General features: G+C 48.8%; 1 protein-coding gene across 2 annotated transcripts in view; it reads right to left on the bottom strand.

The window, feature by feature from the left end:
• LOC135099439 (uncharacterized) overlaps window positions 1-10,898 on the bottom strand; it is a 27,681-nt gene extending 16,783 nt beyond the window's left edge. For both annotated transcript variants that reach the window (XM_064001813.1, XM_064001814.1), the window contains exon 1: window positions 10,744-10,898. In XM_064001813.1, coding sequence (XP_063857883.1) covers window positions 10,744-10,826 — 83 coding nt within the window. In that variant the 5' untranslated portion in view covers window positions 10,827-10,898. The remainder of the gene's footprint in view (window positions 1-10,743) is intronic.
• Window positions 10,899-10,959: the final 61 nt, after the last annotated feature.

Genomic DNA, 10,959 nt, shown 5'->3' with positions numbered 1-10,959 from the left:
AGGAGGAATAACAAAAACACATAACAGGACAGGAAAAAAAAAAAAGAGAGCAAGAAAAGAAAGGAAACAAATAGAGGAAAAGGAAATGTCAAAGTTACCATTAAGAAGGAGAATTTCAAAGATAAGATAGCTACTCGCAAGACATAAAAGACTGACGGACTGACTCACTGACCGACCGATTGACTGACTGACTGGCTGACTGACTAACTTACAATCTTAACGTGCGTCAACAAAAGGGTCATATGGCGCCGATGACACGTAAGAGTGATAAATATTATTCCTTATCATCATTTGGTACATTACAGAGAGAGAGAGAGAGAGAGAGAGAGAGAGAGAGAGAGAGAGAGAGAGAGAGAGAGAGATAATACTTAAATCTTTGCTATTCACTCCAGCTTGAGAGAATTATCCTAACCACAATACATCTCAGGCAAACTATCTCTGCCAGTCTTTCTTATCGCACGGCAATCCAGCATTAGCCGAGCTGTTGCTGTTTATTAGTGAGTGTATCGCCAGACCAGGTAATCTCCGCACTCACTGGGGGATCACGAAACACCAGAAACAGGCTTACCACCACCTCCTCCTCCTCCTCCTCCTCCTCCTCCACACCACACCTACACCTCATTCTGCTTCTACGCTTCCTCTACCACCTCCTCCTCTTCCTCCTTCGTCTCTTCCTTTTCCATCATCTTCTATGTTTCCATTAGTTCCTCATCCTGGTTTTCCACATCCTCCTCCTCCTCCTCCTCCTCCTACACTTTCACTATCTTCTCTTGTTTCTCCTACTCTTCCACTTCCACCTTCTTCTGCTCTTCCATTACTTTCACCTCCTTCTCCTCTTGTTTTTTTCCATCACATCCTTCTCCTTCTCCTCTTCCTGCTCTTCCATCACCTCCTTCTTCTCCTTCTACGCTTTCTGCCACCTATTCCTTCTCCTGCTCTTCCACCACCTCTTGTTCCTGCTCTTCCATCACCTCCTCCTCCTCCTCCTCCTCCTCCTCCTCAGCTTTCTGCTCATCCTGCTCTTCCATCTTCTAGTTCTCGTTCTGAATTCTTTCTCTCGCGCTACTGTTTTTTTCCCTATTTTTTTTTTCTTTCTTTCCTCCTTCATCTTTCCATCTCCCATCAAACGACTCGTCTTTCCTCTCCTGTAATTCCTTTTCTCCTTCAGTAGTCCTTTCTCGTCTCCCACCCCCTTTCCTCCTTCTCTTCCTCCTTTTTTTTTTATCTCCTACTCTCCTCCATTTCATCTCCCACCTTCCTCCTCCTCCTTCTTTTCTCCTATTTAACTCCTATCCTCCTCTTTTTTCATCTCCACCTTTCTTTTCCTCTTCTTTTTAGTTTCTCCTTCATTTCCTCAAACGTTTCTCTCCTTTCTCTCCTATTCCATCCTTTAATGTTTTGCACCACCATTAACAACACGAAACAACTTTTTTTTTTTACTTTTCTTTTTCGCTACTGCACAACTACGACTTTCTGGGGTGTTATTTCATTATTTTGAATCTGTGTGTGTGTGTGTGTGTGTGTGTGTGTATGACAGTATCCCAAGCGTCTCGAATCACTACTTGAAGCGGTTCATTCCAGCTCTCTCTCTCTCTCTCTCTCTCTCTCTCTCTCTCTCTCTGTGACGTCACAAAGCCAGCCCAAAATAGCCTGGCCACGGTTCTCATCAGTGGCCGCTATCACAATCCCGCCATCAGGCTCTTTCTCCAATTACTGCCATTTTATGATGCCTTCCATTGTGTCAACTTTCCCGCTCTCCCCCGAAGCTCATTGTGTCAACTTCCCCATTCAGCGCCGCGCGGGGGAGGAGGCGAGGCAATAAGGGGCTTGGTGGGTGGCTTACGCGCCTGCCATTCTATGATAATTGCTTGCCAAGGGTGATTGTGTGTGTGAGGACTCCCCGGCATCAGCGAGTCATCTCTGAAGGGTGTCCGTGTGGAAGAATATAAGGGGAGAGGGGGTACTTTCTAAACTGTATGTGAAAGTATCTAGTGATCTAGGTGGAAGCCGCCAGGAATGTGAGAAGAGAAAACCGACAGGTAACCGTCAGCAGTTGCAAGTCCTTTAATCTCTTAACTCGCCAGAGATAGAGAAGAGAAAACCGACAGGTAACCGTCAGCAGTTGCAAGTCCTTTAATCTCTTAACTCTTTTTGTTCACCAGCTAAGGTTGTATTTATAGCCACTTGTTAGACTGGTTAAACTCTCTCTACTTTATTTAACAAAAACATGAACATGTACACAAGAAATACTGAACATAAAAAATGATTTACATAAAGATATGGACAAAGAGAGTGAATGTGTGTGTGTATGTCTGTGTGAAGAAAGGAGTAATATGATGTATAGAAAAGACGTGTAACGTATGTGTCGAAAAGCGTGCACAGAATGTGTATGTATAAAAAAATGAGGAAGAAGAGATGAAAGACGAAAAATCTGTGCAGTAGAAAGAGAACGGGAGGCTGAAAACATATAAGAGAAAACGGAGTGCTTGGAGCGGTGACTTGTGTTTACATATTACTGGTTCTGAGAAGCGCGTAAGCTTTAGTGTACCCTGAATATGAGAGAAAATGGGATGTTTCTATGGCTGACTAGATTATTTGCTACATAACTTCCCCCGAGTGAGGAGGCACGACGAACGATACGTGCTGCTTAGCTGTGGCGCGTGGTGCTGAAGGCGTGGCCGGCGATGTCGGGTCGTGAGGTGCCGTCGGGGTGTGCAGGATGTAGGCGGGCTTGACTCGGTCTATGGCTATGACGTCAGAAGAGCCGTTTCTGTTGATGGTGATGTTTTTTCTCGTCCTGCGGAGGACCTCGAAGGGGCCTTCGTAGGGGCGCTGTAGTGGTTTACGGACAGCGTCAACCCTGACGAAGACGTGTGTGCAGTCTTCGAGATCCTGGCTGACGAAGGTCTTGGCGGGGTGCGTGCGAGGTTGTACCGGCTGCAGGCTTCTCATCGACTCCTTAAGACTGCTGGCGAAGTCTTGGACGCTGCAGGGGCCGGCGTCGGGTGAGCTGGTAAGGAGCTCGCCAGGGAGTCGAAGAGTGGTGCCGTATACGAGCTCGGCAGAAGAGTGGTGAAGGTCCTGCTTGAGGGACGTCCGGATGCCGAGGAGGACGAGGGGTAAGGTGGCGTTCCACTTCTCGCGTTGGTCGCTGGAAGCCATCAGTGACGACTTCAGCTGGCGGTGGAAACGTTCCACTGTAGCGTTGGCCTGAGGATGGTAGCTGGCAGTCCTGTACCGTCGAATGCCGAGTAGTGTCATCAGTTTGTTCCAGACACTGGACTCAAACTGGCCGCCGCGGTCAGAAGTGAGGCTGACAGGAACACCGAAGCGTGAGATCCACGTGCTGATAAAGGCACGTGCAACGGTGTCAGTGGAGATGTCAGTCAGTGGTGCAGCTTCTGGCCAGCGAGTGAAGCGGTCGACACAGGTGAGGATGTAGCGGTAGCCGTCGGAGTGAGGAAGAGGGCCAACAAGGTCGATATGGACGTGTTCGAAGCGTGTGGAGACTGGCGTGAAGGTGGCTGTAGGGGAGCGTGTGTGTCGCGTCACCTTGGAGGCCTGACAGGTGGTGCACCTACGTGTCCAGTCTCTCACGTCCTTGTTGATGGCGGTCCAGATGAATCGGGACGTCATCATGTGTTGTGAAGCTCTGATGCCAGGATGTGAGAGGTCGTGCAGCTGACGGAAGAGTGGATACCTGTGCCGTTGAGGCAGGTATGGTCTGACGGTGTTGGTCGAGACGTCAGCGTAGATGTGCACTTGAGTGCCTGGTAGCTGTACTCTCTTCATCTGTAGTGCGGTGCTTTCCTTTAGTTGCTGCAGCTCGGCGTCGTCGGCCTGATCGGCAGCAATGGCGGCGTAATCGATGAGAGAGGTAGATGTGGCACAGATGTTGCGTGACAGGGCATCGGCTGGGGCGTTATCTTCACCTTTCACGTAACGGAGGTCCGTGGTGAACTGAGAGATGAAGTCTACGTGGCGCAGTTGACGTGGTGAGTAGGATGACTTGTTCTTGATGAAGGTGCTCGTCAGCGGCTTGTGGTCAGTGTAGATATGAAACTGACGTCCTTCGACAAAGTACTGGAAGTGCTTCAATGCCTTGTAGATGGCGAGGAGCTCTTTGTCGAAGGCGCTGTACTTCTTCTCGGCAGTGTTGAGTTTCTTGGAGAAGAAGGCGACGGGTTTCCAGGCACCGTCGATGTGTTGCTGTAGCACTGCTCCAACTCCGGTGTCTGAGGCGTCCGTGGCGATGGAAGTAGGGGCGTCTGGGGCAGGGAAACTGAGCGCTGTGGATGTGAGCGCCTTCCGGGCAGCGAGGAAAGCGTCCTCAGCTGCGGGCGTCCAGGCAAGGGTGACGGACTGGCCTCGTTTGGCTGGCTTCACTAAGGCGTAGAGAGGCTGGAGGAGGAGCGCGCATCGGGGAATGAACCTGTTGTAATAGTTCAGCATCCCGAGGAACTGCTTCAACTGGCGCTGAGTTGTTGGCTTCGGGAAATTCTGGATGGCAGTACAGCGACTTGCAGTTGGGGTGAAGCCTGAGGAGGACACAGTGTGGCTGAGGAAGTCGACTGAAGGCACGCCGAACACGGACTTGTCGGCGTTGACCTGGATGCCGTAGTCCTTCAGACGAGTGAAGACTTGCTCGAGGTGTTGGCGATGAGCAGCGTCGTCTGGGCTGGCAACAAGAATGTCATCGACGTAAGTGAAGCAGAACTGCAGTCCTCGCAAAACTTCGTCCATGAAGCGCTGGAATGTTTGAGCAGCGTTCTTGAGACCGAAGGGCATCCTAGTGTATTCATATAGTCCGAAGGGCGTGATTATGGCCGTCTTCGGGATGTCCTCGGGGTTGATGGGGATCTGATGGAAGGCCTTTACGAGGTCGATCCTGGAGAAAATTGTAGAGCCGTGCAGTTGTGAGGAAAACTCCTGAATGTTAGGCACTGGATACCTGTCCATCTCGGTGCGGGAGTTTAGGGCTCTGTAGTCCCCGCAAGGGCGTATGTCACCGTTTTTCTTGGGGACGACGTGAAGCGCAGACGACCAGTTGCTGGAGCTTGGGCGGATGATGCCTTGCTGCATCAGAGACTCAAACTCGGCCCTGACCTGTTTGTAGCGTTCTGGTGCTAAGCGACGAGCCTTGGCGAAAACAGGTGGTCCGGTGGTCTCTATGTAGTGCAGGACGTGATGTTTCACTGGCTGCGTGGCTGAGTATGGCTGTGTTAGTGTTGGGAAACCCTTGAGGATGGCGGCGAAGGGGTTATCTCGGCAGACTGCGGAGATTCCGGTGCTCTCGCCAGGTGCCGTTCGGCCACGGGTCCGCAGGGAAGTGAGACGATCCAGCAGCGTGCCGTGCTTCAAGTCGACTAAGAGGTCGTGGTGGCGTAGGAAATCGGCGCCTAGGATGGGTTGGGTCACAGCTGCCACGTAAAAGGTCCAGTCGAAGGAGCGGCGGAGGTTGAGTTCGAGGTGTAGTGTCTGCCGCGCGTACACAGGGATTTTCGAGGCGTTGGCTGCATAGAGGTGCGTGGTTACAGGCAACCTCTTCTGGCTGTCTGTGGCAGGCAGGACACTGACCTCAGCGCCGGTGTCGACGAGGAACTTAATTCCGGTGCGTCGGTCGTAGACGTGAAGTAGCTGTGACTTGGGCTGGCGGATCGTACGCGCCGTGAACGTCCGCCCGTTTAGTTTGACGCCGGGGTGGTGTTGTAAGTGCAGGGTTGGGTGCACTTAATGGCCTCGCTACCGAACCTGCTGTGGTAGTAGCAGACGCCCGGGGTGCGTGTAGTGCTACGCGACCGAGAGCGGTAGCGAGGGCGTCGAGGTGACGGTGGGCGGCGACGCAGGCGGGTATTTAGTTGTTCCTGCATCGCGGTGACCTGCAGGGCCAGCTGCGACACAATGTGGGTGAGTTGCTGGACGTCTGCTGTGTTAGTGACAGTGGCGACTGAAGACGGTGGCGTTGCCGACGGAACTGTCGACATATAGTCGTCAGCCAGCTGCGCGAGGTCTGCTAGGTCGAGCTTATCTTTCACGCTGAATAAGCTGCTCTGTAGTGCTGGAGGAAGTCGCTGATAAAAGAGGTGGGCGAACATGGTCTTGTCCATTGTGTTGGGCTGATCGCCCAACAACCTCTTCATCCGCCTAAGCAGATCTGATGGCTTTTCATTCCCCAGCTCCTCCTTCTTTAGTAGCTCTTGCAAGCGTGTCGACACCGACGACGCAAGGCGTTTGAGGACGGCTTGCTTGAGGTCGTCGTAGGGATTGTCCGAAGAGGGGGCTTTCGCGATGGCGTCCGAGACTTGCAAGAGGACCTCGGGTGGCAGGAGAGTGCAGGCGTGAGTGAACTGTTTCAAGGCCTCAGTGATGTTGTTTGCCTTGAAGTTCAGCTCCAAGATGGTAAACCACATGTTGGGGTCGTGGCTGTTGAAGGCTGGAGCCCTGAAGGGGGGAGCTGGGGAGGCGGTGTCCGGTGGAGCCATGGCCGTTTCTTGTTGCTGGCGTGCGATGGGGCCTGGTGGCTTGTTATGCGAGTCGTGGAGCAGGGTGTAGTGACGCCTGTCGGCGAGGCGCGGGCTCCTCCGGCGCCAGGTGCCAGTGAGAGGTGGCAAGGGACGCCTGCTGGGCGCCACTGTGCAGTGCTGAGGGTGTGACAGCGATGGTCCTAGGCACGTACTTTACCACACTCGCACTTACGGCTTGGAACGCACTGCCGTGAACGAAGTGTGTAGTCTGTGTGTGTGTGTGTGTGAGTGCGTGTATGTGTAGGTGTTGGTGTCTGGCACACGGGGGTTGGTACGCGCTGATGCACACTAGGGAGTTTTCTAGGGGCAGGGGTTAACACACACAGGGGGAGGGTGGACGACGGGGGAGAGGGGAGGGACGGTCGGGAGCACTAACACTTTGGTGGGGGAACGTTGCAGGGAACGCCGCCCTGTTGTCGAGCGGAAGACGGGAGTACCGGTGCAGGGGGCGCCGCCCTGTTGTAGAGAAGCGAAATCAGGGCCAGTGGGGTCACGGCCGGGTGGCGGTGACCGTGCGTGGTGAGCCGGAGAGGTGTTGCTGCTGCTGTGGTGGTGATGGAGGCTGGGCAGCAGGTGTGGCAGGGGTGGCAGGTGACCAGGCAGCAGGTGGAGTTGGCGCGGTGGGTCACGGCAGCAGGAGAGGGAAGGACCTGGTGGCGGTGGTGAGGCGGCAGGTGAGCGTGGCCTCAGTGGCCTGGGTGGCTGGCGAGGCGTGGTGAGTCACAGCTGCGAGAGAGGGTGGCTGGTGACTGGCGAGGCAGCGGCGGTGACCACAGTTGCTGGGCTGGGTGACGGTGTGTGTGTGTCACGTGGCGGCTGGCCGGGCTGGGTGGCGTCGGTGGGTCACGGCTGGGCCAGGCTGGGTGGCGGTTTGGCCGTGGTGGTCCGTGTCAGGCGGGGGCTGACCTGGGCGAGGTACCTATAGCTGTGGCGACGCTATAGTGCTAAAGAACCTGGGACACAGCATTGGTGGAGCTGGCCACTACGGTCTAACTCCGAGTCACCATTTCTAGTGATCTAGGTGGAAGCCGCCAGGAATGTGAGAAGAGAAAACCGACAGGTAACCGTCAGCAGTTGCAAGTCCTTTAATCTCTTAACTCGCCAGAGATAGAGAAGAGAAAACCGACAGGTAACCGTCAGCAGTTGCAAGTCCTTTAATCTCTTAACTCTTTTTGTTCACCAGCTAAGGTTGTATTTATAGCCACTTGTTAGACTGGTTAAACTCTCTCTACTTTATTTAACAAAAACATGAACATGTACACAAGAAATACTGAACATAAAAAATGATTTACATAAAGATATGGACAAAGAGAGTGAATGTGTGTGTGTATGTCTGTGTGAAGAAAGGAGTAATATGATGTATAGAAAAGACGTGTAACGTATGTGTCGAAAAGCGTGCACAGAATGTGTATGTATAAAAAAATGAGGAAGAAGAGATGAAAGACGAAAAATCTGTGCAGTAGAAAGAGAACGGGAGGCTGAAAACATATAAGAGAAAACGGAGTGCTTGGAGCGGTGACTTGTGTTTACATATTACTGGTTCTGAGAAGCGCGTAAGCTTTAGTGTACCCTGAATATGAGAGAAAATGGGATGTTTCTATGGCTGACTAGATTATTTGCTACAAGTATTGGGGGAGAAAAAGGGAGCGAAAGTTTTTTTTTGTGTGTGTGTGTGTGTGTGTGTTTATGATTTTTCGTTTTGTTGCTATTGTTGTTACAGTTATACTACTACTACTACTACTACTACTACTACCACCATCTCTACCACCACCACCACCACCACCATTACCACCACTACTACTACAACGTTATACTTTTGCTTTTGTTGAATAGAAATTGATTTTGCCTTATCAAATTACTTACTGAATTTGAATGCTTTAAAATTATGAAAAGGTGGCAGACTGACATCAGAGGTCATATGGCGCTGTGGCGATACACTAGATAGTCATGTAAATGTAAAGATATTGTGATGTATAGCTAAGATAAAGGCCTGTAACATATAAAAAATGCGTTATAATCAAATGAAAAAATATTATATCTGTATTTTCTCTGATCGTTACTAATAATAGATTCTAACTGGCATTCTTTTTCATTTTCTTAACACATCTGTGGACGTGGCCGTGAGGTGATGCTACACGTCAGCATCACCTCCCAGTAGGCGCTATAAAGCTGGGAGCCGTTTTGTAAGTGTAGATATTTTATCTCGGCCTAAATGGGAACATTATCTGACGAAGCAGGATGAAGGAAGATCAGTTGCATATAGGAAGTAATCCCTGCAAGTTGTTACGCTACTAATGCATTATTATTATCATCATCATTATTATTAACGTCAACAACAACAACAACAACAACAACAACAACAACAACAACAACAACAACAACAACAACAACAACAACAACAACAACAACAACAACAACAACAACAACAACAACAACAACAACAACAACAACAACAACAACAACAACAACAACAACAACAACAACAACAACAACAACAACAACAACAACAACAACAACAACAACAACAACAACAACAACAACAACAACAACAACAACAACAACAACAACAACAACAACAACAACAACAACAACAACAACAACAACAACAACAACAACAACAACAACAACAACAACAACAACAACAACAACAACAACAACAACAACAACAACAACAACAACAACAACAACAACAACAACAACAACAACAACAACAACAACAACAACAACAACAACAACAACAACAACAACAACAACAACAACAACAACAACAACAACAACAACAACAACAACAACAACAACAACAACAACAACAACAACAACAACAACAACAACAACAACAACAACAACAACAACAACAACAACAACAACAACAACAACAACAACAACAACAACAACAACAACAACAACAACAACAACAACAACAACAACAACAACAACAACAACAACAACAACAACAACAACAACAACAACAACAACAACAACAACAACAACAACAACAACAACAACAACAACAACAACAACAACAACAACAACAACAACAACAACAACAACAACAACAACAACAACAACAACAACAACAACAACAACAACAATGACAGTAGTAAAAAGAGAAAAAAAGAAGAAAGAGGAGAAGGAAGAGAAGAAAGAGGAGGAGGAGAAGGAGGAGGAGGAGAAGGAGGAGGACGAGGAGAACATGAAGCAAGGTAGACGATCACTTCGAGATAACCATTTGCTTTCTCCTTTTCCTCCTACCCCTCCCGCTCCCCCTCCCCTTCCTCCTCTTACACTGTACATTCATCCCTCACCCACCATGACGCCACACTCCATCTAAACAAAGACTACACGAAAGACAAGAAAACTCAACGAAGCGGTATGACGGTTGGTGGCAAGCTGTCTTCATAGAGAACGGGGCGGCCACTAAGCAAACGCATACTAATGTAATTATAAATGCTAAAAAAAATAAATTACTGTAACAAAATATTCAGCAACACTACATATTTTTTTCTGCTAATGTGGAACTTATTCAGCTGGTTATCGATCTCAATAATAGTTTTAGTGTAGTTTCGGGCAATACGACACATATTTATAATGAATTTGATTTTTATACCTCATTAGCAGGAATAGTCTCGAAACTTAACTTTTTAGCCCAGTATTCTCTGTGATCTACTTGAGTTACAGTGGAAGCAATGAAGCGCGGCATGACAGGTCAATAATGAGGCAAGTTAGGGTTGTGATACAAGTGGTCGGGCAAGACGGCTGATTGCCTAATTGGTAGTTAACGCCATGAAGCGCACATCACACTCCACATATATATACGAATAATACTAACAGAAATAATGTCAGAAACAAAACCACAACATAAACATACAAACATATGATAATGTCAGACGCAATGCCATGGATAAAATTATAAACCAATACACACATGGCTTAAGCAGGACGACTAAACCAGGGTCATTGCCCACACCATATATGACAACAACGGAAACCTGATATGGTGTGCCAGAACCTGCTCTCCTGTACTTCATGTGTGATTTACACGATCTAGGCTTTCACTTTGATATAACAGTTGCTCTTTTCAATTTTGGCACGAAAAAAGGGCATATTATATCTACAATCAGTGACTTGGTAGAGTAGACATTATATAATTAGCTTGCACAGCACTAAAACACAGAAAATCAGACTCTAGCAACTATTAACATTTGTAAGGCATTCTTACCTTTGAGGTGCAAGATAGTCAGGTTTCATCTTCCTTCCCTGTGTCCTGAAAACACCTCCAAAACGAGGTAGCACATCTTGCATTGCTTTTACGCGGAGGAAATAGCAGTGGACTGATGATGATTGTTGTAGTTTCCCGCGGAAGTCCAGTTGATTCTGCTTTTTCAACGGGGTTTTCTTTCTTACGTAAATGGTAAAGCAAGTGTCGAGGTCCCTG

The sequence above is a fragment of the Scylla paramamosain genome, unplaced genomic scaffold (genome assembly GCF_035594125.1).
Source record: "Scylla paramamosain isolate STU-SP2022 unplaced genomic scaffold, ASM3559412v1 Contig129, whole genome shotgun sequence".
Lineage (NCBI taxonomy): Eukaryota > Metazoa > Arthropoda > Malacostraca > Decapoda > Portunidae > Scylla > Scylla paramamosain.
The sequence above is the reverse complement of the archived record's forward strand: the minus strand, read 5'-3'. Positions and strand labels throughout refer to the sequence as shown.